This window comes from Salvelinus fontinalis, chromosome 24 (genome assembly GCF_029448725.1).
Source record: "Salvelinus fontinalis isolate EN_2023a chromosome 24, ASM2944872v1, whole genome shotgun sequence".
Classification (NCBI taxonomy): domain Eukaryota; kingdom Metazoa; phylum Chordata; class Actinopteri; order Salmoniformes; family Salmonidae; genus Salvelinus; species Salvelinus fontinalis.
The window spans coordinates 33420913-33448595 of record NC_074688.1 but is presented as its reverse complement, the minus strand read 5'-3'; the positions used below and the strand labels follow the sequence as shown (position 1 = coordinate 33448595).

General features: G+C 44.7%; 2 protein-coding genes across 5 annotated transcripts in view; one reads left to right on the top strand and one right to left on the bottom strand.

Annotated features, from left to right (window-relative positions):
* LOC129822331 (endothelin-converting enzyme-like 1) overlaps positions 1 to 15526 on the top strand; it is a 31748-nt gene extending 16222 nt beyond the window's left edge. The window contains exons 6-18 of one of the 2 annotated variants that reach the window (XM_055880540.1): positions 435 to 559; positions 6102 to 6324; positions 9832 to 9930; positions 10247 to 10321; positions 10405 to 10508; positions 11190 to 11248; positions 11648 to 11699; positions 12600 to 12667; positions 13017 to 13141; positions 13234 to 13299; positions 13597 to 13692; positions 13798 to 13874; positions 13983 to 15526. In XM_055880540.1, the coding sequence (XP_055736515.1) occupies positions 435 to 559; positions 6102 to 6324; positions 9832 to 9930; positions 10247 to 10321; positions 10405 to 10508; positions 11190 to 11248; positions 11648 to 11699; positions 12600 to 12667; positions 13017 to 13141; positions 13234 to 13299; positions 13597 to 13692; positions 13798 to 13874; positions 13983 to 14082 (1269 nt within the window). In that variant the 3' untranslated portion in view covers positions 14083 to 15526. Of the gene's footprint in view, positions 1 to 434; positions 560 to 6101; positions 6325 to 9831; positions 9931 to 10246; positions 10322 to 10404; positions 10509 to 11189; positions 11249 to 11647; positions 11700 to 12599; positions 12668 to 13016; positions 13142 to 13233; positions 13300 to 13596; positions 13693 to 13797 lie in introns of both variants that reach the window. The other variant, XM_055880539.1, reaches the window with a different exon arrangement.
* Positions 15527 to 15596: 70 nt separating this feature from the next.
* On the bottom strand, positions 15597 to 27447 carry ccdc150 (coiled-coil domain containing 150). Of its 3 annotated transcripts, XM_055880538.1 has the most exons (26): positions 27241 to 27447; positions 26443 to 26805; positions 26098 to 26276; positions 25868 to 25936; positions 25606 to 25722; positions 25401 to 25530; positions 25224 to 25267; positions 25025 to 25117; positions 22150 to 22257; positions 21882 to 22006; positions 21572 to 21749; positions 20726 to 20794; positions 20476 to 20568; positions 20233 to 20316; positions 19416 to 19523; positions 19142 to 19333; positions 18855 to 19024; positions 18691 to 18784; positions 18429 to 18577; positions 18179 to 18305; positions 17860 to 18051; positions 17434 to 17502; positions 17228 to 17359; positions 16984 to 17073; positions 16612 to 16788; positions 15597 to 15764 (listed from the first exon to the last, which is right to left on the bottom strand). In XM_055880538.1, exons 2-26 carry the CDS (start codon positions 26801 to 26803, stop codon positions 15606 to 15608), a joined length of 3309 nt encoding a protein of 1102 aa, XP_055736513.1. In that variant the 5' UTR covers positions 26804 to 26805; positions 27241 to 27447; the 3' UTR covers positions 15597 to 15605. The 3 variants fall into 3 exon arrangements, with proteins under 3 accessions (XP_055736513.1, XP_055736511.1, XP_055736512.1); XM_055880536.1 differs by lacking the exon at positions 27241 to 27447 and having other exon boundaries at positions 26443 to 27225; XM_055880537.1 differs by lacking the exon at positions 27241 to 27447 and having other exon boundaries at positions 16984 to 17070; positions 26443 to 27225.
* Between the last annotated feature and the right edge of the window lie 236 nt (positions 27448 to 27683).

Genomic DNA, 27683 nt, shown 5'->3' with positions numbered 1-27683 from the left:
AGTAGTACACGTCGGTCGGGAGATCCGCCGGGGCAGTCCCGTTAGTTCTCTTCTATACTGCTTACACAGACAAATTATATTTGCATGATTTACATGATTCATTATTCATAATTAATTCATCATTAACGTTTGGTTCCTGCATGTAGCCAACCAACACCTCACAATGCTTCTTATTTCCAAGCTGAGACCTTGAAACTGAGACACCCTTTTTGGTCCTCAAAGCAATGTACTGCCAAATTGCTTATACTGATAGTGAGGATTCCTCGCAGACACAATCAATCTGTCACTTGCATGAACACAATTGAATTGGTTATTAGAAAAGCACAAACAAAATTTTCTCTCACACTTGTTAAAACCTAAAACCTCTACTCTCCTATCCCTCCACTCCTCTCCCCTCTTCCTCTCCTCTCCTCTTACTGCCCTCTCCTTTCCAGCTGCATTGGAAACGTTTGTTGGACAGAATCTTCCATGATAACTTCTCTGAGGATGAAGAGATCGTGGTGTTGGCTACTGACTACATGGAGAAAGTCTCCGAGATCATCAAGACCACCTCCAAAAGGTGAGAAAGGGAGGGTGGGAGGGGGAGAGAGGGTGGGTGGGTGGTAGAGGGAGGAGGAGGAGAAGGAGAAGGGTGGATGAGAGGAGGGAGGAGGAGGGTGGATGGGAGGCGAGAGGAGGAGGAGGGTGGATGAGAGGAAGGAGGAGGGAGGAGGAGAAGGGTGGATGAGAGACAGAGGAATAATGTAAAGGTTAGAGAGTTGAATGAAAAATCCAGATGCTTGAGTTTAGTATGTGTAAGGATTTTTGTAAGAGTTGCTGAATTCATTTGTTTGGCCTTTACTAGGGCTGTTTCTATACGTTGTGTCATGTTGAAGTGTTATATTGTGTATCCATTTGTTTTTGAGTGTGTGTGTGTGTGTGGGTGGGGGGGCCGGTGTATCACTGGTGGGTAAACTTCCAGCTCTACAGTGGATGATTAGTATCGATCTGGACCCCCCACCTCGACACACAGTGTTGTGCTGTTGACAGACTTCAGAGGTGGCTGTGGAGGCTAGTGGGAGTCAGGGTGCCTGTTTCTGACAGCTCTCCAATACTGACTGGTGTTAAACTCTACAGTTCACACCTGTCTGTCTGCCAGTCTGTAGCTGACTGGCTCTCAGTTCATATAATTACAATTCATTTCAATTGATGTCTGTCTGTTTAGCTTTTTTCTCTTCTTTTTCAATACTCTACACCTCAACTTCCACCCTCCCTCCCTCCCTCATCCTTCATACCCCTTCCCTCTCTCTCTCCCTCCAGCTCTCCCTCCAGCTCTCCCTCCAGCTCTCCCTCCAGCTCTCCCTCCAGCTCTCCCTCCAGCTCACCCTCCAGCTCACCCTCCAGCTCACCCTCCAGCTCTCCCTCCAGCTCTCCCTCCAGCTCACCCTCCAGCTCTCCCTCCAGCTCTCCCTCCAGCTCTCCCTCCAGCTCACCCTCCAGCTCTCCCTCCAGCTCACCCTCCAGCTCCCCCTCCAGCTCCCCCTCCAGCTCCCCCTCCAGCTCCCCCTCCAGCTCACCCTCCAGCTCACCCTCCAGCTCACCCTCCAGCTCTCCCTCCAGCTCACCCTCCAGCTCACCCTCCAGCTCTCCCTCCAGCTCACCCTCCAGCTCTCCCTCCAGCTCACCCTCCAGCTCACCCTCCAGCTCACCCTCCAGCTCACCCTCCAGCTCTCTTATCTCCTTTTCTCCTTCTTTCTGATATATCAGTTCTTGAGTGAGATGTTCTTTGAAATGAGAAAAGAGACACACAATGGGGTGAGTGCTCTCATAAAATGTCATGTTATCTAATATCAGATAATGTAATAATGACCTTATCATAATGCTCTTTGCTATAATCACCCTTATTATCATCGCCATGGTGACAACCAGCATTACAGCCAATCCCCTGGAGGCTCAGAAGATTTTCTGTGACTTTTCTTTTGTTGTTTTTCCTTTCTTTTCTCTACTTCTCTTCTTACTTTCACCATCTCTCTCCCTCTTGGTGATTACAGTAATAAACTCCTCTTTTCATGTTCCCTCCTCTCTCTGTTTTCTCCTGCTTCCCTCTTTTTACTGTCTGTTCTTTTCCAATCTGTCCTCTCTCTCTCTTTTTCCGGTCTCGCTCCTCCACTCTGTTTTTCCCTCCGTTGCTCCATCTCTCTCCCCTCGTCATCTTTCCTACGGTCTCTCTTGCTGCTTCTATCTCATGTATCTTTCATACCTCTCTTTATCCTTGTTGCTGTTCTCTCTCTCTCTTTCCTCTGTTCTCTTTTTTTCCTATTTCTCTCTGTTTCTCTGAATCACTCCTGCTGAGTCCATTATCTGTGTTTAATCAAAGGTTAGGGTCGCTGTTTCCTCTCTCCCTCCCTCACACACACACACCACTGGGTGTGGCGGACTCCTGTTCCTACTGCCACCCACTGTGCACCACTTGTTCATTTGCATAACTGACGAGAAATGCCCCTGTGCTTCTCAGTATGGGGTCTCACACACACACACACACACACACCCACACACACACACACACACACACACACACACACACACACACACGAGAGCAATCCCATCGATATAAACACACACACACAGACGGAGGGACACACACACAGTCCCATTTGGGCCCAGCAGGGGGTGAGGCAGTGACAGAGGGGTTTGACAAAGGCCAGCCAGATGTCTGCCTGCTTTATGGAGCAGCAGAGCTGAGGCGCTGGGAGGTCAATAATGCAGCCCAGAAACAGGCCTTCATCTGGACTCTAAACACGCTGGGGTGGGGCCTCCCCATGGATTACTGCCACTAACACACCACCACAAACTGCCTGGAGAGAGTGGGCGGGCAGACACACACATGTATAAAGTCAGAATCCTACCCATGCTAGATTATGGAGACGTAATTTATAGATTGGCAGGTAAGGGTGCTCTCGGGCGGCTAGATGTTCTTTAACATTCGGCCATCAGATTTGCCACCAATACTCCTTATAGGACACATCACTGCACTCTATACTCCTCTGTAAACTGGTAATCTCTGTATACCTGTCGCAAGACCCCTGGTTAATGCTTATTTAAAAAACCCTCTTAGGCCTCACTCCCCCCTATCTGAGATATTTACGCTCAGCCCTCATCCTCCACATACAACACCCGTTCAGCCAGCACACACATCGCTCGTCTTTTCAGTTCGCTGCAGCTTGCGACTGGAACAAGCTGTGTTATGTCATATATATATATATACATATACATATACACATATATATACATACTACAGTTCAAAAGTTTGGGGTCACTTAGAAATGTCCTTGTTTTTGAAAAGAAAAGCACATTTTTCATTAAATAGTACCCGCAATACACCAGTCTCAACATCAACAGTGAAGAGGCGACTCCGGGATGCTTGCCTTCTAGGCAGAGTTACAAAGAAAAAGCCATATCTCAGACTGGCCAATAAAAAGAAAAGATTAAGATTGGCAAAAGAATGCAGACACTGGACAGAGGACCTCTGCCTAGAATGCCAGCATCCCGGAGTGGCCTCTTCACTGTTCACTATTGACATTGAGACTGGTGCCTTCATTTCTCAGAACAAGAATAGACTGATGAGTTTCAGAAGAAAGTTTTTTGTTTCTGGCCATTTTGAGCCTGTAATCGAACCCACAAATGCTGATGCTCCAGATACTCAACTATTATAAAGAAGGCAAGTTTTCAGCTGTGCTAACATAATTGCAAAAGGGTTTTGTAATGATCAATTAGCCAATTTAAAATGATTAACTTGGATTAGTGCCATTGGAACACAGGAGTGATGGTTGCTGATAATGGGCCTCTGTACGCCTATGTAGATATTCCATTTGAAAAAAATCAGCCGTTTCCAGCTATAATAGTCATTCACAACATTAACAATGTCTACAATTTCTGATCAATTTGATGTTATTTTAATGGCCCAAAAATGTGCTTTTCTTTCAAAAACAAGAACATTTCTAAATGACCCCAATCTTTTGAACGGTAGTGTATAAATATTTTGTATTATTATTTTTAAACCCCTGTCCCAGCAGGAAGCCTTTTGCCTTTTGGTAGGCTGTGATTGTAAATAAGAATTTGTTCTTAACTGACTTGCCTAGTTAAATAATGGTAAAATAAATAAGTAAAATATACACTCACTCAAAGTCTGTTCTCACAGTGGGCACTTTCTGTACCTGCTTTTAGGCAAAAGGGTGTCAGTCAGTCTGTTCTTGCAGTGGGCACTCACTGAGCTTCTCTACCTGCTGAGAGGCAAAATGGTGTCAGACAGAGAAAGAAACAAAACACACATCTACTGTGTTCCAGAACAGTACGTGTGCCGTGCCCCTCGTGTTCCCCTCCTGTGTTCCCCTCCTGTCATTCAGACAGTCCAGATTTATGTGGAGCTCTGGCCCCTGTGTGTCGTAGTCAGAGGGAGAAGAAAAACTACACACACTTTTTACAAGACCTCCTTTGTGTGGGTCTCATCTTTCTGTCACCCTCAATTCATTTCTCTAGTTGTTTGCAAACCCTGTGCCGTCCCATCTCTTTCCCCCCTTCATCCCTCCCAGCCCCCCCCGACCCTCTCCCCCCACCCACTTTCACTCCTTCTCCCCCCACCCACTTTCACTCCTTCTCCCCCACCCACTTTCCCTCCTACTCCCCCACCCACCCTCCCTTCTCCCTCCCACCCACCCACCTACCCACCCTCCCTCCTTCTCCCCCACCCACCCACCCACCCTCCCTCCTTCTCCCCCACCCACCCACCCACCCTCCCTCCTTCTCCCCCACCCACCCACCCTCCCTCCTTCTCCCCCATCCTACTTCTCCCCCACCCACCCACCCACCCTCCCTCCCTCTTTCTCCCCCACCCTCCCTCTGGTAGTGTGTGTAATACCCATGTTGCTGGGTTCTATTGACAAGACCCAGACAACTGCAACCAATCCCATTAACCAGATGAGCTGGTGTCCAATGAGGCTGAAACAGTAATGACAACACCAGTGTCTCTTTACAATCTCTCCTCCTCTCCCTCTTATTCCCACCTTCCTCTCTGCTCATCCAGCTGTCACTATCACTCACGCTCGTCTCAAGGGGAAGAGTGTGTGTGTGTGTGTGTGTGTTTAGACTGTGGGTAGGAGCTGTAGGACCATTATTACAGAGGGTAATGTCTGCAAGTATTCTTGAGGGACAATGAATTTTATCTTTAACAATGAGCTCCATTACAATCCAGACTTCTACTGTTTTTTTATTCCCATCCCATGATGATTCAGTGCTATTGTTTTATCATTAGAATACATTTAACTAAAGCCTTTTCATTTCTGTCTAATCTCCCAGGTCTCCAAAAGCTACACACACAACACACACACACACAAAGTCATCTACAACAAATGAATAAAACAGGTGTTTTATTCAACAGAGTAAACAAACTCAAACACGAAACCAAGCGAAGCTGCAACACCTACAACACATTGATCTGTACTGATATTAGAGGTATAAAAGAACAGACATTGTCATCATCTTCCTCTCTTTCTCTTGCACTCTCTCTCTCTTCTCAATTCATTTCACTTCAGAAGTGCTTTGTTGGCGAGACACTTGGACTGCTTTCATTTAATATGCAGCGCATCAAAACAGAAAACAAGGTGGAACGGAGTCTCGCAGTAGGAGACAGGGCCACTTGTCCTGAGGGCAGAATAGATATGTTCACTCTGTGGGACCCCTCAACACATTAAGCACAACTTTACATTACTGCGAAGGGAAAATAATGTTTGAATACATGAATGAAATATATTTTTTACTTCTACTCAATTTTGGTCCCTTCCTTTATGCCCTCATTTCTATTTTCATTTTCTATCCATCACTCTTCTCTTCCCCCCACCCATACTCTGTCTCTCTCCTCTAACCTGCTTGTATCTCCTTTGCTGTACTCCCCCTCTCTCTTTGCCCACCTTTTCTGTCTTCACCCTTCTCCTATATTTTTTGCATTAATCTTTTTCTGGGAGTTTCCACAGTGAATCTTTGAAGGGGCACTTCTTAATTATACAATAAAGTCTTGTTAAAAACTAAAAGTCATCGTTCCCCCCTCCTCTCTCGATCTCTCTTGCCAGGGTTCTCCATAACTACATGCTGTGGCGGATTGTAGCAGCTCTCAGTGAACACCTGTCCACGGCGTTCCGGAGCACCATCCATGAGTTTTCCCGGGAGATTGACGGTACGGAGCGTCAGCTGGAGCTGGGGAGGCTGTGTTTCACCCAGGCCAACAAACACTTCGGCATGGCCCTTGGAGCACTCTTCGTCCAGCAGCACTTCTCTCCTCACAGCAGGGCCAAGGTAGGGCAGCTTCTCTCACTCTCTGCTCACAGCAGGGCCAAGGTAGGGCAGCTTCTCTCACTTCCCTCCTCACAGCAGGGCCAAGGTAGGGCAGCTTCTCTCACTTCTCTCCTCACAGCAGGGCCAAGGTAGGGCAGCTTCTCTCACTTCTCTCCTCACAGCAGGGCCAAGGTAGGGCAGCTTCTCTCACTTCTCTCCTCACAGCAGGCCAGGGTAGGGCAGCTTCTCTCACTTCTCTCCTCACAGCAGGCCAAGGTAGGGCAGCTTCTCTCACTCTCTCCTCACAGCAGGGCCAAGGTAGGGCAGCTTCTCTCACTTCTCTCCTCACAGCAGGGCCAAGGTAGAGCAGCTTCTCTCACTTCTCTCCTCACAGCAGGGCCAAGGTAGAGCAGCTTCTCTCACTTCTCTCCTCACAGCAGGGCCAAGGTAGGGCAGCTTCTCTCACTTCTTTCCTCACAGCAGGGCCAAGGTAGAGCAGCTTCTCTTACTCTCTCCTCACAGCAGGGCCAAGGTAGGGCAGCTTCTCTCACTCTCTCCTCACAGCAGGGCCAAGGTAGGGCAGCTTCTCTCACTCTCTCCTCACAGCAGGGCCAAGTTAGGGCAGCTTCTATCTCTGTCTATCACTCTCTCCTCACAGCAAGGCCAAGGTAGGGCAGCTTCTATCTCTGTCTCTCTCCTCACAACAGGGCCAAGGTAGGGCAGCTTCTATCTCTGTCTCTCTCCTCACAGCAGGGCCAAGGTAGGGCAGCTTCTATTTCTGTCTCTCACTTTCTCCTCACAGCAGTGGTGTAAAGTACTTATTAAGTCGTTTTTGGGGTATCTGTACTTTTTACTTTTTCTATTTTTGAATTTTTTACTTTTACTTCACTACATTCTTAAGAAAATAATGTACTTTTTACTCCATACATTTTCCGACACCCAAAAAGTAGTCATTACATTTTGAATGCTTAGCAGGACTGGAAAATGGTCTGATTCACACTTATTAGGAGAACATCCCTACTGCCGCATTCAAAATCTGGCTGATTTTTTATCCCTACTGCCGCTGATCTGGCAGACTCACTAAACACAAATGCTTCGTTTGTAAATTATGAGTGTGCCACTAGCAATCCGTAAAATTATTATTTTTTTAATAAAAAAATTGTGATGCCTGGTTTGCTTAATACACTGCTCAAAAAAATAAAGGGAACACTTAAACAACACAATGTAACTCCAAGTCAATCACACTTCTGTGAAATCAAACTGTCCACTTAGGAAGCAACACTGATTGACAATAAATTTCACATGCTGTTGTGCAAATGGAATAGACAAAAGGTGGAAATTATAGGCAATTAGCAAGACACCCCCAAAAAAGGAGTGATTCTGCAGGTGGTGACCACAGACCACTTCTCAGTTCCTATGCTTCCTGGCTGATGTTTTGGTCACGTTTGAATGCTGGCGGTGCTCTCACTCTAGTGGTAGCATGAGACGGAGTCTACAACCCACACAAGTGGCTCAGATAGTGCAGTTCATCCATGATGGCACATCAATGCGAGCTGTGGCAAAAAGGGTTGCTCTATCTGTCAGCGTAGTGTCCAGAGCATGGAGGCGCTACCAGGAGACAGGCCAGTACATCAGGAGACGTGGAGGAGGCCGTAGGAGGGCAACAACCCAGCAGCAGGACCGCTACCTCCGCCTTTGTGCAAGGAGGAGCACTGCCAGAGCTGTGCAAAATGACCTCCAGCAGGCCACAAATGTGCATGTGTCTGCTCAAACGGTCAGAAACAGACTCCATGAGGGTGGTATGAGGGCCCGACGTCCACAGGTGGGGGTTGTGCTTACAGCCCAACACCGTGCAGGACGTTTGGCATTTGCCAGAGAACACCAAGATTGGCAAATTCGCCACTGGCGCCCTGTGCTCTTCACAGATGAAAGCAGGTTCACACTGAGCACATGTGACAGACGTGACAGAGTCTGGAGACGCCATGGAGAACGTTCTGCTGCCTGCAACATCCTCCAGCATGACCGGTTTGGCGATGGGTCAGTCATGGTGTGGGGTGGCATTTCTTTGTGGGGCCGCACAGCCCTCCATGTGCTCGCCAGAGGTAGCCTGACTGCCAATAGGTACCGAGATGAGATCCTCAGACCCCTTGTGAGACCATATGCTGACACATGCACATTTGTGGCCTGCTGGAGGTCATTTTGTAGGGCTCTGGCAGTGCACCTCCTTGCACAAAGGCGGAGGTAGCGGTCCTGCTGCTGGGTTGTTGCCCTCTTACGGCCTCCTCCACGTCTCCTGATGTACTGGCCTGTCTCCTGGTAGCGCCTCCATGCTCTGGACACTACGCTGACAGATAGAGCAAACCTTTTTGCCACAGCTCGCATTGATGTGCCATCCTGGATGAACTGCACTACCTGAGCCACTTGTGTGGGTTGTAGACTCCGTCTCATGCTACCACTAGAGTGAGAGCACCGCCAGCATTCAAGTGACCAAAACATCAGCCAGGAAGCATAGGAACTGAGAAGTGGTCTGTGGTCACCACCTGCAGAATCACTCCTTTTTTGGGGGTGTCTTGCCAATTGCCTATAATTTCCACCTTTTGTCTATGCCATTTGCACAACAGCATGTGAAATGTATTGTCAATCAGTGTTGCTTCCTAAGTGGACAGTTTGATTTCACAGAAGTGTCATTGACTTGGAGTTACATTGTGTTGTTTAAGTGTTCCCTTTATTTTTTTGAGCAGTGTATAAGGAATTTGAAATGATTTATACTTTGACTTTTATATTATATAATATAAAAGTAAAAAATAAGTATTTTAGCAATTACATGTACTTTTGATACATAATACATTTCAAACCAAATTATTTTAGACTCTTTTACTCAAGTAGTATTTTACTGGGTGACTTTCACTTGAGTCATTTTCTATTAAGGTATCTACTTTCACTCAAGTATGACACATTGGTACTTTTTCCACCACTGCCTCATAGCAGGGCCAAGGTAGGGCAGCTTCTGTCTCTGTCCCTCTTTCTTTGTTTCTTTCTGCAATGGTCTGGTGATTCTATATGAAGTAGAACTGAAAATGCCCGTCTTTCTCTATCTCCATCCCACCCTAAGCCTTCCATCATCACACCTTATCCCTCTCTATCCTAGTCTGCTTCTATATAGTAGCTTGTTCATTCTAGGGGATGTGGTTTCCAATGGCATTCCTAACCCCGCTGACCCTTATCTTTATTTAAGCTCTTCATCATCTATTCCTCCTTCTCTCAATCCTCTCTTCCTCTCTTCCCCTCTGTTGTGTTCAATGCCAACCTTGCCTCAACCCCCAAAACCTAGCCATTGTATGTAGGAATTTCCTTCATATTACAGCTAACCTATCCTTTCAGTTTCAGATCTATGAAAAGTCCCTAGGAATAGGAGAGGGCGAAGGGTCCATCTGACTTTGGGCTTTCCTGATACAGCTTTCACTCTGGCCCACTCCCAATAGAACCCTTAAAAACAACTGACCTCTAACCTTTGACCTCTTCCCTCAGGTACAGGAGCTGGTAGAGGACATAAAGCACTCACTGGACCTCCGGCTGCAAGAGCTGGACTGGATGGATGAGGTGACCAAGGAGGCAGCCAAGGCCAAGGTCAGGATAACACACTATCTCAAATAGGCCTACTGTAGTACAACGTAGGATGAAAGCAGGGGTTGTTTTATTCTGGATCACTTTAATACTGGTTTATTAAATCCCTATCTCAGTACTCAGAATGTAAAGTCTTAATCCTTTTAGAGCACTTGCTGAAACAAAAGTGCTCCAGTGTAATCCCATTATAACAGTCTGCTTGATTAGCTGGTCGTGTGTGTGTGGTCTATGAAGGATATGTCGGCTAAATATGTGCAAAGTCTCTTTCACTCTCTCTTCCCCTCTTTTCTCTGACCCTTTCCTCCCTTCATTCTCTCAGCTGCAGCATATGATGGTGATGACAGGCTATCCAGACTTCCTACTCAAACCAGAGCTCATAGACCAGGAGTATGGGGTGAGACCACTTTTACTCTCACAGACGTACCCTCTCTCTCTTGCTCTCATTGACTCTCTCCAACTCTGTTATTTTTTCTCCAGTTTGATGTGGATGAAAATACCTATTTCAAAAACATCCTCAACAGTATTAATTTTAACATCAAGATGTCTGTCAAGAAGATCCACAAGCAGGTGGACAAGACCGCGTAAGTGATACTTTCAACTGCTCCAGATGTTCAGTCTCACAATAACACAACTACACACAGATTCAAAGTTCTATGCACCTCTTGACACAAAACCTCACATTTTATGACAAGAGTAATTGAAGTGAAGAGTATACAAGTGATGTACCTACAAATTGAAGATACCATAAGCTTGTCTTTTGTGTAACTGTTTAAAATGTGCTCCTAGGACAGAACTCAAAACTGATCTTGTGTCCGAACAAGCTGAAGCCCTCCACCCAGTACTGCCAAATCATGACTTCCTCTATCACAAATATACTCCTTTCATCATTAATCTCTCCCTCTGCAGAGAAAACATGTCCTCATCCCTCCACCCGTCTCCCCATCTCTCCGCTGTCTGTAGGGCCATCCGTCTTTCCCACCAGAACAAGGGCATCTCTGAATTTCAAAGTTATTAATTTGGGAAATGTCTTCAAATCGATGCGCCTGGATTTAAAGATTATGACGAAGGGACTGTTTTCTTACGCAGACATGAATTATCAATATTGGAATAAATATAGAATATTTTCACCTTAAAAAAACCTCAAAGGTTTTGAAACAAATTGCCTGTGACACTTGAGAAATGTCTTTGTGTCTCTTGTTGTTTGAAGATGTTTAGTGAATGTAGGATTAATAGATCTCTGATTGACTTTGTTTCCCTCTCAGGTGGCTCCTTCCCCCTCAGGCCCTCAATGCCTACCATCTCCCAAACAAGAACCAAATGGGTGAGTCAGTGTGTGATCCCATAGCACATCAACGCTCTTAGTATATACAAGATAACACACTCCTCTTCTTCTTCTGTCTGGTCCATCCATGTGATGAGGCACCCACACGCCCTAACACACTTATTCTGCATTCACTTACTTACACCAGCCTCGCACACTGTCATCTCCCCTCAGTCTTGGCCTCTAGTGGTGTCTGTATCTGCTTCGAGGATTTACTTCCCAGAAAAATCAATGGTGAGTTACAGAGCAGGCAGCAGACGACAGAGAGGGCCAGACAAACACAGCCATCAGCCACAAGAGCTAATGGTTACCCTACCTCTATCTACTCCTCTTATACTGTATCACTGCCTCCCTACCTCTCTCTTTATCTTCTGCTATCATCTCTTTCTTTACTTTTAGTATTTCCCGCTGGAATCCTTCAGCCCACGCTGTACGACCCCGAGTTTCCACAGTGAGTACAACTCTGAATATTTTAATCATCTGCTAATTAAGACACTGATTAGTTGTATCAAGTGAGTTAGTTAGTAGCCTACTAGATTGGAACAAAAGCCTGCACCCGCTGTACTGTAGCACTCCAGGACAACCCTTCTACAGCATTACCAATGCTTTCCTCCTACATTACCCCTCGTGTTCTACCTCCAAACCATTCCCCTTTCCATTAATGGTCACAGTTATACTGCAACCCTCAACTCTCACGGCACGGTATTATTTATTCACATACTTATTCCATTAGAAGTGATCACCACCACTCCACATAAACGACCGCTGTTTCCCCCCATGCATACTGATGAATGGAATATGATATTAGATGTGTGTGCGTGATCGTGGTCCCGTTCCCTGGAGTTATTACTGCAGTAGCCCTAACCTGCCATGAAGACTGAGGCTAGTCCAGCGCTGCTATCAGGCCCCGGGTAATGAAGCCTCACTCAGCCAGTTATTTTATTCAGGTTTGGAGGGCAACTCTCAGCAGGGTATCGACATCCTGTCAGAAAGTCATTTTCAGACTTAGCCATGTGGATAGCCCCGAGCCTCTGGCTGTCCCTGCATAGTATCAGTCTCCATCTGCATGGTCTGCCAGACTACACTGAACACTCCTCACCCACCCGGGTCAAGGAGAGGTGGCCAGGACTCTCACGCTCTTCAGGTATTAATAACAGTTAGATATGATATCAACAGGTCAGATTATGATGTATGTAATACTCTACTGTCCCCTTCAGGACGGGGGCTAGAACTTCAGGCTGAACAGAAGTTTATCAGTTTGTGTTATACTGTGTTGTTTTAAATATACATTATGTTGATGTCCTCAAATGTTAAGTGATTAGTAACTCATCCCTCCCCTCTCCCCCTCTAGATCTCTAAACTATGGAGGAATAGGAGCCATCATCGGTCATGAGCTGACACATGGATATGATGACTGGGGTGAGAGAACGCTTCCTTGTCTTAAATAAGTCCTAGAAAAGCCTAAAATCCAATAGGGTATGAACAGTTGTAGCCTAACAGTAGTAAAACTGTAATGTCAGTATCAGTTCTGAATAAGGGATTCATGTCTTTGTCCAAATTGGTCATCCTAACTCAAGCCTCTTGCCCCCATCTAAGTGGGTTGTCACTATCAGTCCATGCTGCAAGGTACGGAAGTTCTGCCTCCCCCTATCACAACCAATGAAATCAGTCAAATGACTTCAGACAGAGTAAAAGGCTATAGCCAACTGTACCTTGCAGCCTGGCCAAATAGTGACCCCCATGCTAAGTGATGTCATCTTACTCTTAGGGGGACAGTATGATGGCCACGGCAACCTGAAGCAGTGGTGGACAGAGGAGTCATACAAGAAGTTTCAGAAGAAAGCAGAGTGCATCGTTAAACTCTACGACAACTTCACCGTCTATAACCAGAAAGTGGGTGCATAGCATACCTTGTTGTTCTGCTTACTGGACACTCACACACTTGTAATGGGAGTTGTAATGATCTTTCCCCTGTGTGTCTGCAGGTGAATGGCCGTCTGACTCTGGGGGAGAATATAGCAGACATGGGAGGCCTTAAACTGTCTTATTTTGTGAGTGAAATCTTCCAATAGACTGTGCTAGCTGTCAATCATGACTGATTACTCTCTGTCAGGGATCTATTCAATCCGCATTACGGAAGTTCAACTTATCATTGACATTTAAAAAAAAAGTTCCTGCTTTAGAGGAGAATGCATCCATGGTAAACGCTGCATGTCGGCTCAATCGGAAATTATCTTTAAGTTTCTATCGCATTGAATAGAGCCCTCAATCACTGTCTCTATGGACTAATTACAAGCTGTCTGTAAACCCAGGACTCAAATCTCATCTCTCTCTCTCCATCTCTCCAGGCATATCAGAAGTGGATCAGAGAACATGGTCCAGAAAGACCTCTCCCTGGACTCAAATACACACATGAACAACTACTCTTCATCGCCTTCGCACAGGTACAAACGATGTAGTGTTGTTTCGGCCTGGGAATCTTTTTGTTGTTGCAGTGGAAGTAAAGATTATATTTTTTACGGCCTTTACTGCGAACTGTCTCCTCTCAGAACTGGTGTATGAAGAGACGGTCTCAGTCCATATACCTGCAGCTACTGACTGACAAGCACGCACCAGAGCATTACAGGTACATACACTTCCTCACTTTTCTGATGTGCATCAGCCTATCACAGGCCGTACATAATATGAATCCCCTCTCTGATTGGACCGTTATCTCTCCCCTCTTCCCCTGCAGGGTGATTGGCAGCGTGTCCCAGTTTGATGAGTTTGCCCGAGTGTTTCATTGTCCAAAGGGTTCCCCCATGCATCCTGTCAACAAGTGTTCTGTATGGTGACCTCTGAACTCCTCCACCCACCAACAACAAGAACTTACCTGTGACCTCAACTCTCCTCGCCAACCTGTCTGAGGTGTTCTGTTCAGATTCACTTCCACCTCAATCCTGGGACTACCTTTTTCTCTTATCACAGAATTTGCAAGCAAATAATGACATCTCCACCATGATTACTCATGTACATATCCAGTGCTTGACTTGGGCAGGAGTTCACCGGTGCGGAGTACTGGCATCTCAAATGTTCTACCGCTTGAGCTCATGTTCCTCTTATAGAATATTATTAGCTCAAAGTATTGTGGAGCTCCTGTACCCAAAATGAGTACCGGCACCTATTTCAATCCAAGTCAAGCACATCATTTAATTATATATTTACTCTTCTTTTTTTTTTTTTTCAACATGTGTCATGGGATTACTTTTTTGGTTTTGAATTGTCATGTCAATTCATTCATTATTTGAATCACTTAAACGTCAGATGTTGACAGTAGTAAAAAGTGTTATTAAATAATATTAAAGAACTTTGTGTAGAAGGGATTGGGGATTGTACTGCCAGTATGGACTGCATTTACTCAGATCAGTGTTTTGCCTGCCAATGTTTTTGGGAGTCTTTTCTATGAGGTAAATAGTGGACACCGTGCTGCCATCCAGTGGCTGAACAGAGGTGGTCTCCGATGTGGAGACCTTGTTCATCTTGACTGTTGTTACCCGTCTGGTCTTGGCCTTCTGGACACCATTGGAATGGTGTTACTGTGAGTATGTGTGTTTGTACGGTTTTGAATCCATAGTGACCTTTTGCTCAGGATTTGTAGCTAAGTGTGTCCCCAGTGGCAAAGAATTGTGATGGAACATCCTGGACTAGTCTGTCTGAACCATTAACCCCTCACACATAGTGTACATCAAGGTGAACTATGCTTCTCAATCCACCGGAGACTCCAATCTCCCCATGTCTCAGAGTATGGATTCTTTAGCATGACGATTGTGTTTAAGATAGAAGCATGAACCTGTTGAACAACATCATCCATCCTATTGGAAAACTTAAACAGAGCCATTTCTATTGGATTATGTTAACTCTAGGGCCTTCCTTGATACAGAGCATACTCACTCTGAATGCCCCTGGGCTGGTCTGCACAGGCAAGAAGCTTTCAAAGGAAGGATCAATATCATTGATATTCCTCAGTCATAACAAATCATCTATATTCTGTACATACAAAACTGTGAATCCAGTCAAAAAAACATTTGTACACAGTAATATTATAATTTTGTATGAAGAATCTAAAAATAAGAACAATCTTTGTATAATTGTACAGTTCTTATTCTGAAAACAGCATGTTCAAAACCAGCTTTATACAGTGCAGACTGAGATAAAAGGATGACATCACATTCAGCTGCTATCTCGCTCATATGTCTTGGTGTTCAATGTTTTGGATAAATAAAAGGGATCATTGTGTGAGGGGTTGGTTTCTCCATGTGCCTTGGTTCAGTGCGTAGGTGTGTGTGTGTGTGTGTGTGTGCTATACAGTATGCGTGTCTTATTGTGTGTGTCCGTGTGAGTGTGTTAGCGCATGTGTCCCACCAGGTTTGTATCCATTTGCAATGCGAGCCAGCTCTCTCTTGGTCTCCCAGCGTTGCATGGTGGATCTCCATCTCTCCCACTCTGGAGGTTCTGGAGGCCTGCTATCACACCGAGTCTGGAGCATGACAAGAATAAAATAGAGAACTTATGAGTCTACATCCAGAACCACTCTCATCCTGTTCAAGTACACATCCCCATAGCCACTGGGTAACTGTCTGTAAGACAACACCACTCTCTTTGACAAGACACAGAATAAACCCATTGAGACGAACACCTCAGGCCATTTTTAAAAAGTGTCTAACAAATTTATTTGGATCACACAACTGGTGTTAAAATTCCCACCAAGGGCTTTCAATAAGGTGCGTGCTTAAAAAAATGTTCAGGGCAAAGTCATGGCCGTAATTCAAAAATATTAAATTGGATGGTTCAAACCCTGATATGTTTTTCCAGCTATAGTTCTGCACGTCGTCTTTGTTAACTTTGGTGAAGGGCTTTAAAATCGGCACTACAATGAAACATTTTTGTACAGCAAATTTACTCAGTACCTCCTTTTTTACTAGAAATCTCCTTCCCTGAAAAATGTGAATAGTCTGTGCCTGCAACCGAGAAAATTCTCAGCTCTTTAAACCCCCCCCAAGAGAACCAAACATTTACCCAATAACGCTTTTAGAGCTAAGAGGTTGTGAGGACTATAAGTTAATATTTTATAAGTTAATGAATAGCTGTAATTCTTACTCCTACAGATTGGACAATTCTCTGAATTTCTCAGCCAGTTAAGACATACTTTTCACTCAGGGATTTTAGCACTCCCTAGTCTCTTTCATTGAGTTTAATGGAGTCACTTTGGGAGAACTGTGGTAAAGAGGTACCATTGAAACACCAAACAAAGAAGGCATAAAAGCTGAGAGGACTGCAGACTCATTATTAGTGAGAGTTGATAAAGTGATATGAGAGAAAAGCACCTTTCTGTTGCGTTTGCATGATGAACTGTGTGCACCCCCTTTACTGCTTCCCAGGGTATAGTCTCCATTTTCTTGTGGTTCCTCGTCCCCCATGGACCTGTTTGGCTCTCCATCACTCTTCAGGCTGTCAAACTTGGACCGGAACCAACTGTGAGCTTCCTCTAGGTTCTCTGATATCTGAGTGTGGGGACAAGCATGTCAGGAGAATTCCAATTCAGTTCAACTTTACTCACCCGTCAGGGGCTATTTAGGTGCACACACTTAACAGACGGAGATACAGAGTGAGAGAATTAATGACCAAGGAGGTGTTGAAGATGAGGGAGCAGAACAAATTAAATTGTCTTGACTCCGGGTGGTTGAGGGAGAGATTACCTGCTGTGACTCCAGGCTGACCTCTTTCATTTTCTGCTCTGCCTGGTCTTTGGCCTCCTGCAGCTTCTTGATGCTCTCCTCCAGCCTCTGCTAGGACAAACACAGATATGCAGACTATAAACAGACATGGCTGTCTCTCAATATGCCATCAAAGTCAAGAAGTAAAGGAGATTAAATGAAGCCATTTAAAAACTTTGAATTAAGCGAGGCTAGCTTATGACAGAGAGACGTAACCCCTGCTAACCTGACACTTGTCTTGCATGACGTGTCTCAGCTCCCTCTCAGCCTCTAGCTCCCCCTCCTGGCTGGAGGACAGGCGCCGTAGCTCCCGCTGGAGGGATAATGTCTCGGACCGGAACTGCTGGATCAACTCACTCTGAAAACAGACCGGACAATGGTGACTGATGTATACCATACTGTAAACATCCACAGGTGTAGAAAGTGTCCTACCTGCTCATAGTTCTTCTTCTGATACTGATCCTTCAAGGTCTTGAGGCTCTTTAGTTCACCCTCCATGTCCTGAGTGCAGAGGGTCACAAAAATAGGACATCTGGTTTAGCAGGTGCTTGTCCACAAGATGGCACCAACAGACCCGGCCACCCTGTTTCTTACTCCTAGCTAACTTTGAAGTATTTTGTATTATTTTGTGTGCGTGTTAATTCTTACATTATTTGCACAGAACGTTTCTAGTCAGACATTAAGATTTATTGTAGTCTTTTTTTTTTATTACTATGATTATGTGTACTTGTTTGACATTTTACTGCATTGTTAGGAGCTAGTAACATAAGCATTTTGCTGCACCCTCTATAACATCTCCTAAAATGTGTACCCGACCAATACACTTTGATTTGATATAGTAGACAGTACTGTAGATACTTTTGTTTTCTGAGAGTTGCCCAGAGTGGCTCTATTATCCAGGTGTTGCTTGAGCTGTGTCTTCTGATCTCTGAGACGGGCTTTCTGATTGGACACCACTTTCTCCAACTCAGACGTCTTCTCCCGCAGCTCCCGATTTGCCCTGGAGAGGTCACCTGATCTAGCTGACAAGTCCTCAAAAGCCTTTTTCAACTGAAGAGAGAGACACACACAAACAGAAGGGAAAGAGAAATAAAGAGCGGTGAGGAAAGAGGAAGGATGATATTTAGAGTTCTGACTGATGGACAGAAGCGATGGAGTATGAGATAGTGTGCAGTACCTCTGAGATTTCTCTCTGTGACAACCTCTTCACGGAGTCCCTCTCTTTCCTCATCTGAAGCTTCATAGATTCCAGATGCTCTGACCATCGACCAATCTCTGCCCTGGCCTCAGCCAGCTCCACCTCTCTGATATACACGCAAAATATAGACATGAATGTCACATTCATGCAAAGTAACCATGTACGCTTTCACGTATTTAAACCACACTTAAATAAACTCCCACTATCCACATTAGTCCCTCTTAGTTACCTCTGTGTGATGGTGCTCTGGTGTTGGTCTCTGGCTCGGTCCAGGTTGGCCTGCAGAGTGCTGTTGGCCAACACAGCCTGCTCTAAACTTTGGGCTAGTTTCTTGTTATCTAGCCTTGCCACATCCAGGGCCTTACGCAAGGGCTCCAGCTAGACAATCAAACATATCTTTGTAAACTACTATTATTACTACTACTAAAAGCTAAGAGCTGTTTGTGGGTATGTGTGTATGTGTGTTTATGACTCATTAATGATGTAGTTACCATTTTGTTTTTCTTGGAGTTACTTGTTGCCATGATGTCTTGGAGCTTCTCCACCTCTGCATGTAGCTTCTGAATCTCTCTCTGACCCTGCAGTCTGAAAAATACATAGTTGTTCAAACATACACCCATATACACGCACAACACAGACACACAGACACACAGACCTGTCTCTCCTGAGTGAGGCCAGCTCCTGCTCTCGTCTCCCCAGCTCCTTCTGTACTGTCTCAGTGTTGTGTTGCAGACGGGAGTGGGAGACCAAAACGTTCTCCAGGGTCTGAGCCACACTGCCCCCACCCTGACGAGACACACCTAGCCAGCCCTCCAGCTCACACAGCTACAGGACAAACAGAGCAAAATCAGGTGGGTTAGTGTTGGTCTGGAGCAAAAGCCTGCACACACCCTGTAGCTCTCCAGGACCCAGGTTGGGTAACCATTTTACTAGCACTCTGACCTTGTCCCTGTGCTGCTCCTGCAGTTTGTCCAGTTGTCCCCTCAGGGCCTGGCTGTCCCGCAGAGCCTCGTCTCTGGCTGCCACCAACGACATCGCCTCCCCCTCCTTCACCTGGACTTCAGCCTGGGCCTGCCTGAGCTGAGCCTCCAGTTTATGACAGGTTGTCTTCAGGGTGGTAATTTCAGAGCTGACCTGTAAGGGAGTAGACAGGTGTATGTTAGGGAGTCACCTTGTTTTTGACACATTACTACATTACCACCATGAGTATGTGTACCTGTGTGTACTTGTTCTCTAACACAGAGCTCAGCTTGCATTGTTGGACACTTTCTACATGGGTGTCCCTTAAAGCTTCCAGCTCCTCCTGGAGTTGATTTACCCTGGTCTGGTTGAGAGGAAGAGCATTAGGAGGAAACACACTTCAACATGAGGATACATGAACACACACACATTAAGAGGTATGGCCAGTGTGTTTTAGCCAGTGGTATAAAGTACTTAAGTAAAAAATACTTTTAAAGTACTATAGCATGTTTGCTGGGTATCTGTACTTTACTATTTATATTTTTGAGTACTTTTACTCCTCTACATTCCTAAAGAAAATAATTGACCTTTTACTCCATACATTTTCCCTGGAATGCCAAAGTACACGTTACATTTTGAATGCTTAGCAGGATAGGAAAAGGGTCCAATTCACACACTTATTAAGAGAACATTGCTGGTCATCCCTACTGCCTCTGATCTCGTGGACTCACTAAACACACATGCTTAATTTGTCAATTATGTCTGGGTGTTGAAGTGTGCCCCTGACTATCCGTAAATAAAATAAAAAAACAAGAAAATGTTTGTAAGGAATTTGAAATGATTGATGCTTTTACTTTTGATACGTACCGGTATGTATATTTTATCAATAACATTTACTATTGATACTTAAGTACATTTAAAACCAAATACTTTTAGACTTTTACTACAGTAGTATTTTACTGGGTGACATTCACTTTTATGTGAGTAATTTTCTATAAAGGTATCATTACCTTTACTTAAGTATGATAAATCAGGTACCTTTTCCACCAATGGTTTTAGTGTAAACTCCTTACCTGTAGCTTCCCTTTCTCATAGGCCAGGTTGTTCTTACTATCCGTCAGCTCCTTAAGCATCTGCTCCACCTGCTGCTGAGCATTCTGGGTAAAGAGGACACCATGAGTTGAGAGGTGAGGGGAAAGAGGAAACGGTCAGGATGGAGAAAGAAAATAGAGAAAGCATGTTACATACAAACACTATGGATGGACAGATTTAAAGTGATGTGACCCCAGTCTCTAGATACTGAATGGATCTCTCACCTGCTGATGCTCCATGACAGCCAGTTTTCCCATGAGCCTCCTGTTCTCCTCCTCCTGCTTCTGCAAGGTGGAGTTCAGAGATCCTGCCTCCAACTGTCAATCACACAGGATGCAAAGTAGACAGTTAAGAAAGCTATGGTCAGATTCGGACAAGAAGTGTATTCACTGTGAATGCGGAGGTCCTTTTCATACAGGTCTGAGATCAGTCTGAATCGTTGTCAGAGATCAGAGATCATTGGCAGTAGAGTACCTTGACATTAGCGAGTTGCGTTTCCATTGCACTCCTCTCAACCTCTAGCTTGGTTACCACAATGCACATCTGTAACCCAAAAACAGAGATAGGGGCATAACATTTAAGGACATCCACAGAAACTATAAAAAGAGACAATGCAAAGCTCAGTTAAGCTTTAAAAATAGTCGTGGAAATTCAAAAATAGTCATGGAAATTCTCAATAACGAGGAGAGACAAGATCAATCACCAATCAGGACATTCATTTTTTCAAAACATATTAATAAGGGAGCATAGAGTAAGTGCTCTGCAATAATGAGGCTCGTTGACCCAACACTCTTGAGTGTTATACTGAGAGCTCTGACATAGAAAGAATACAAATATATATATTTTATAGCAAAGATACACCCTCTTAGTCTACATGACAAACAGCAGATGTGTGGAATGGGTCAAAAGGTGAGACTTGATATATGAAAGAGGAGTATCCCCCAGCCAGATAGCATTTGCTGTGAAGACTGTTGTTATTGTATAGAAACTAGAGTTTGACCACTAAGACAAGGTTCCTATCATCATTATCCATACCCGAGCCATCTCTCCCTGGTACCTTAAATTAAACAAACACCAACTCATTCTATGAAATGCATTCTATGAAACCAAACCATTCATAAATCAATTGTCAGCGTTAAGCCTCAGAGGCACCTCTCAGTTCACACAAACACAGATGAGAGAGTACTAATAGAACCCTATTCTATTGCATAAAACAACCATTCGATGCATAAACAGTATTAAACATAATCTTGTGATTTTTCTATCACACAACCTTATATTCTTAGGCTATGTATTTTCTAAGAGACAAGGCAGCTGCACCTCAGTCTTTGCACAGTCCCAGTCTGTCCTCATGACCTCCCCTTCCTTTACAGCCGAGTTCAGATTCCCCCGCAGCCTCTCAATGGTGCGCTCCAACAGCTCCCGCTGAGTGGCAACTGTCTCTTGGGCAACCGTGGAACTCTGAAGAAGTTGGGTGTGGTCAACCTTCAGAGTCTCCCTGTGGAGCAGAAAGACAGGGGCTGTTATTGGTGGATGTGTGTGGCTAGCATTATCATTGAGAGCCTATTCATTCCTCATTCATAGAGATTATTCATTCCTATGAGTATTTGCAGTTAGCTTTAGCACCCACAGTTCCATTTGCAATTTAACTTTAGCTGATAGCGCCCCCTGCAGTTCTGCCTGGATGTTGCGTCTGGCTGCATCCAGCAGGAGGTCTTGCTCCTGCAACTGCTTTGTCACACGACTTCTCTCTGCCTGAGAGAGACACAGGAACAGAATAACATGTAGCCTGTACTAGTGTGTGTGTGTGTGTGTGTGTGTGTGTGTGTGTGTGTGTGTGTGTGTGTGTGTGTGTGTGTGTGTGTGTGTGTGTGTGAGAAGAGGGCTAGAGGCAGTACCTTAATACTAGCCTGGTATTCAGTCTGCAGCTTGGATTTGTCCACAGTAAGAGAACGTAGGGCTGAACTCAACTCAGAGCACTGACTCTCCAACTGGTTGTTAAATGCCTGTGAGAGGAAATGAGAGAGCAAAATGTCACCATTTATTCCTGAGTTTTTTCATGATTAATTGGTAATCTACACATGGTCTTAGAAATATACTGCAATCTATTTAAAAAAATAAATAAGGGATAGCCAACGATGGGATATGCGTTCTATGGAAAAGAATGAATGACGTGGAAGGTGTGTTCCACGACGTGCCAGCGGAGTGGAACTGACCTTCCACAGAATTGCATTATTATCGAGAGAACACATAAAGTCCCAAGTTGATTATCCCTTTAATACCATGGCCAAAATGTACCACATTTGCCACTAGAAATGTGTTAATTTGCCAGTAGAAATGTGTTCAACATCCAATGAAGTTGCTAGGGGGTTTACTAGACAGCAACAGTAGTTGCCATGATAACCAAACAAACAGACTTGCTAGTTTTGCTAGTTAACCAAACCATCAGTCCTAGATTTCAAAAAAGCCAATAATGTTTCCAATTTGACTTTTGCTTTCAAAAGCAGCTCAAACATACAGTTGAAGTCGGAAGTTTACATACACACTTAGGTTGGAGTCATTAAAACTAGTTTTTCAACCACTCCAAAACTATAGTTTTGGCAAGTCGGTTAGGACATCTACTTTGTGCATGACACAAGTCATTTTTCTAACAATTGTTTGCAACAATTGTTTATTTCACTTATAATTTACTGTATCACAATTCCAGTGGGTCAGAAGTTTACATACACTAAGTTGACTGTGCCTTTAAACAGCTTGGAAAATTCCAGAAAATGATGTCATGGCTTTAGAAGCTTCTGATAGGCTAATTGACATAATTTGAGTCAATTGGAGGTGTACCTGTGGATGTATTTCAAGGCCTACCTTCAAGCCCAGTGCCTCTTTGCTTGACATCATGGGAAAATCAAAAGAAATGAGCCAAGACCTCAGGAAATAAATTGTAGAACTACACAAGTCTGCTTCATCCTTGGGAGCAATTTACAATGCATGAAGGTCAAAATTCAAAAGGAACTTGCACATCTGAGCAATCTTTTTTGCAGGTGCATGGCAACAGTTGAACAAGATGAAGGAAAAAGGAAACTGCACACTGCTCTTGATAGTATCACTGATATTTAATAAGCCTCACGGCCTTTGTCAGAGCTTTTGTGGATTTAAAAAAAAAATGCCTGAAGGTACCACGTTCATCTGTACAAACAATAGTACGCAAGTATAAACACCTTGGGACCACGCAGCCATCATACCGATCAGGAAGGAAACGCATTCTGTCTCCTATAGATGAACGTACTTTGGTCCGAAAAGTGCAAATCAATCCCAGAACAACAGCAAAGGACCTTGTGAAGATGCTGGAGGAAACAGGTACAAAAGTATCTTTATCCACAGTAAAACGAGTCCGATACCGACATAACCTGAAAGGCCGCTCAGCAAGGAAGAAGCCACTGCTCCAAAACCGGCATAAAAAAAGCCAGACTACGGTTTGCAAATGCACATGGGGACAAAGATTGTACTTTTTGGAGAAATGTCCTCTGGTCTGATCAAACAAAAATAGAACTGTTTGGCCATAATGACCATCGTTATGTTTGGAGGAAAAAGGGGGAGGCTTGCAAGCCGAAGAACACCATTCCAAACGTGAAGCACGGGCGTGGCAGCCTCATGTTGTGGGGGGTGCTTTGCTGCAGGAGGGACTGGTGCACTACACAAAATAAATGGCATCATGAGGATGGAAAAGTATGTGGATATATTGAAGCAACATCTCAAGACATCAGTCAGGTAGTTAAAGCTTGGTCGCAAATGGGTCTTCCAAATGGACAACGACCCCAAGCATACTTCCAAAGTTGTGGCAAAATGGCTTAAGGACAACAAAGTCATGGTATTGGAGTAGCCATCACAAAGCCCTGACCTCAATCCTATAGAACATTTGTGGGCAGAACTGAAAAAATGAGTGCGAGCAGGGAGGCCTACAAACCTGACTCAGTTACACCAGCTCTGTCAGGAGGAATTGGCCAAAACCCCAACTTATTGTGGGAAGCTTGTGGAAGGCTACCCGAAACGTTTGACCCAAGTTAAACAATTTAAAAGGCAATGCTACCAATACTAATTGAGTGTATGTAAATTTCTGACCCACTGGGAATGTGATGAAAGAAATAAAATCTGAAATAAATAATTCTCTACCATTATTCTGACATTTCACATTCTTAAAATAAAGTGGCGATCCTAACTGACCTAAGACAGGGAATTTTTACTCCGATTAAATATCAGGAATTGTGAAAAACTGAGTTTAAATGTACTTGGCTAAGGTGTATGTAAACTTCCAACTTCAACTGTAGAACATGTAAGAATGAACTATAGCCATTGAATTATACCGTGCAAATATACTGTGCGTTATAGGGCAATAATGAACGCTCTAGAATGACCTTCAAGCCAATAAGAAATAAGTATTCAACAATGCCATGGTATAATTAAGCAATAAGGCCCGAGGAGGTGTGGTATATAACCAATATACCACGGCTATGGTTTGTTCTTAAGCACGACGCAACGCGGAGTGCCTGGATACAGGCTTTAGCTGTGGTATATTGGCCATATACCACAAACCCCTGAGGTTCCTTATTGCTATTATAAACTGGTTACCAACAAAATTAGAACAGTAAAAAGTAATTTTTTGTCAAACCTGTGGTATACTGTCTGGTATACCACAGCTTTCAGCATTCAGAATTCAAACCATCCGGTTTATAATGGTCTTTAATGTATAGTATGTATATTCTGAGGTGGGCCACTGACTTGGACTTTGTCAGCTGCAGTCCTCAGATCTCCTCCATCTCTCAGTAACCTGCTGTTCTCCTGCTGCTGCTTCTGCAGGGCTAGCCGTGCACTCTGCATACACAATACACACTAATTAACACACACTGCATACACAACACACACTCGGGTAGACACACTCAACACAGTTGATTGATATCACTCAAGTGCTGGCACTTACTTTTAGTTCACCTGTCAACTCCAAAACAAGGGAATCTTTTACCTCTGTAAATAGATGAAGAGATCAAGCGTTTAATTGTCCATATGAAATCTGTCATTCAGGAACACCAGCACATCAAATGATGGGACCACACTGTAAAGCAGAATATGAAAACATCCACAATGCGGTGTTGCTAACCTGCCTGCCCTTTGAGCTGCTCACACTGCTCCTGCAGCCTGTGGCCTCTGTCCTTCTCCTCTTGTAGTCTCTGTCTAGTGGCCTGTCCATCAGAACGCAGGGCATGGCAGTCTGCCTGCACTGTCTGGGCCTGGGGTCAGAGAGGGACAGGATATCAATGGTTCTGTTTTCTTTCTCAGCTTGTATTGCTTCACACCTACCGTACCTGTCTTCTCTCCATCTCCACCACTCTCTCCATCTCCTCCACCCTCTGAAGTAGTGCATTGTGGGATTTCTCATTCTCAAAAGACCGAGCAGACTCCTGGGACATCTGCTTCTTCAGCTAAAAAAGGTTAGGGATCATTAGAGTTTAAGTTTTTTTTTTGTACATAGGTACACAGGTAAATCAAGAGTTTCTCTGTCAGATGGCCCATGTGACATCCCCTACTCCAACACCCTGTCCCATTATGCCCCTACAGTGACCGCACCTGCAGCAGCTTCTCGCTCATCTGGACTTTGACCATCTTCAGCTCCTCTGCAGCCAGAGCTACATCCATCTGCAACAACAGTACCAGAACGTATAGGGTTATTATTTAAATATCAGAAAATGCCTATATTTGCCATATACTCATCTTGTCTGTATTAGTAAACAAAAGGTGGGTAAACTCTGACAAAGACTGTGTGTTGCTGAGAGATGGAATGTGGTTAGTCTGGGTACCTTGGAGGTGGTGGCAACCTCCAGGGCCTCCCCCAGTCTCTGCACCTCCCCCCGGGACTCGTCCCTGTCCAGACAGGCCTCGCGGAGCAGGTCCCTCAGCCGCATCACCTCCCTTCTGGAGACCCTCTGCTCCTCATCACTCTCCTGCTGCAGCGCAGACAGCTGCTCCTTCAGATGGGCTGCACAGGCAGACAGAGGGACAGATATGGATAGGAAATAAGAGAAAGACTGATTGAGCCAAAAAGGAACAGAATGATGTTGACACGCCATTAGCTAAATATAAAATGACCAACTTCCCTTATGTGTTTGTGACATTGTTTTGATTCAGGTTGTCAAAGCCATTACCTGAGTGTGAGGGATCCAGGTCTCTCTCAGTCTCCAAGCGAAAAGTGGTGAGCTTGAGGGTCTGCAGGAGGCTCTCCATGCGACATACCCTGCTCACTAGCCCATCACACTGGCGCCACAGTAGCCCTTCTCCTCCAGGCTCTCTTAGGGCACGGTGCATCTTCACGGGGCTAATGGGACGCTGGATGGGGTCCCTCTCCACGGGCTCCAGGAGCTGCTCTCTAGACACTCCCAGACTGCCCATATCTCTGATGAGAGACTCTGCCTGCTCCTCCGCCACCAAGAGACGCTGGTGTAGTAGGGACAACGCCTCTGGGGCAGTGGCCCCTGCACTCACGGGCTGTATCACTGGGCGGGACATTACTGGTGAGCGGGAGGGGGTAGAGAAGGGGCACAGCATCAAGATGTATATGATGCCCACATATGCGCTGACGAACATCTTTACTTTAGTAAAATGCATAGGTTGCAATAAACCTAGCTAGTTTGACAAGTAGGTAAACAAATATGCTGGCTTGTTAAGTTAACGAACTAACGTAGTTAGTGTGCTCACGAACACCATCAAGTCGTCAGTATCAAGCCAGAAGTCCCGTCCGTGCAACATTTGAACCGACGACCGATAATACTAGCTAAATCAGTTTTGGCTAAAGTTAACATTAGCTTGCGTCTAAACATGAGCCAAGCAACCGCACAACTTCCTAATGTGAAAACCAATACATGCACCACAATTCAGTAACGTTAATATAAATGCCTAAAATACGTATCAAAAAAACACTCCTTATCACAGAAAATACCGCTTACCAGAAATCTCCCGCAGCTACTTCCTGCACTTGTTTCTATAGCGACGCATCTTCACAGCTTCCTCTTAAACCGACCGCGCTCGGAAACTGCCTCATAAAATCAAAGGCCACCGCTGGCGGAACAGCGCAAGTTGCAACTGCCTCGAGCTGGAGCGTATTCCATTACGGAAACAAACACAGCAAAACGAGATTTATTGGACAAACTCATGTAGGTCCCTCACCATTTCGTTCGATTAACGTTTTGCAACAGAACCGGCGTAATGTTTACGCTCCAGTTTATCACTGGTTAAAATGGTGAGAGGCCTCTATTTCACAGACGAATCCTTTATTTTCCAGTTTATTCAAAGAGCCTGCCATCATTACACGTATAAGGATTTGCAGCAAACGCAGCAGAAAACTTCATATAAAGACCAAAACAACAAATTATTTTACAGATACCTACAG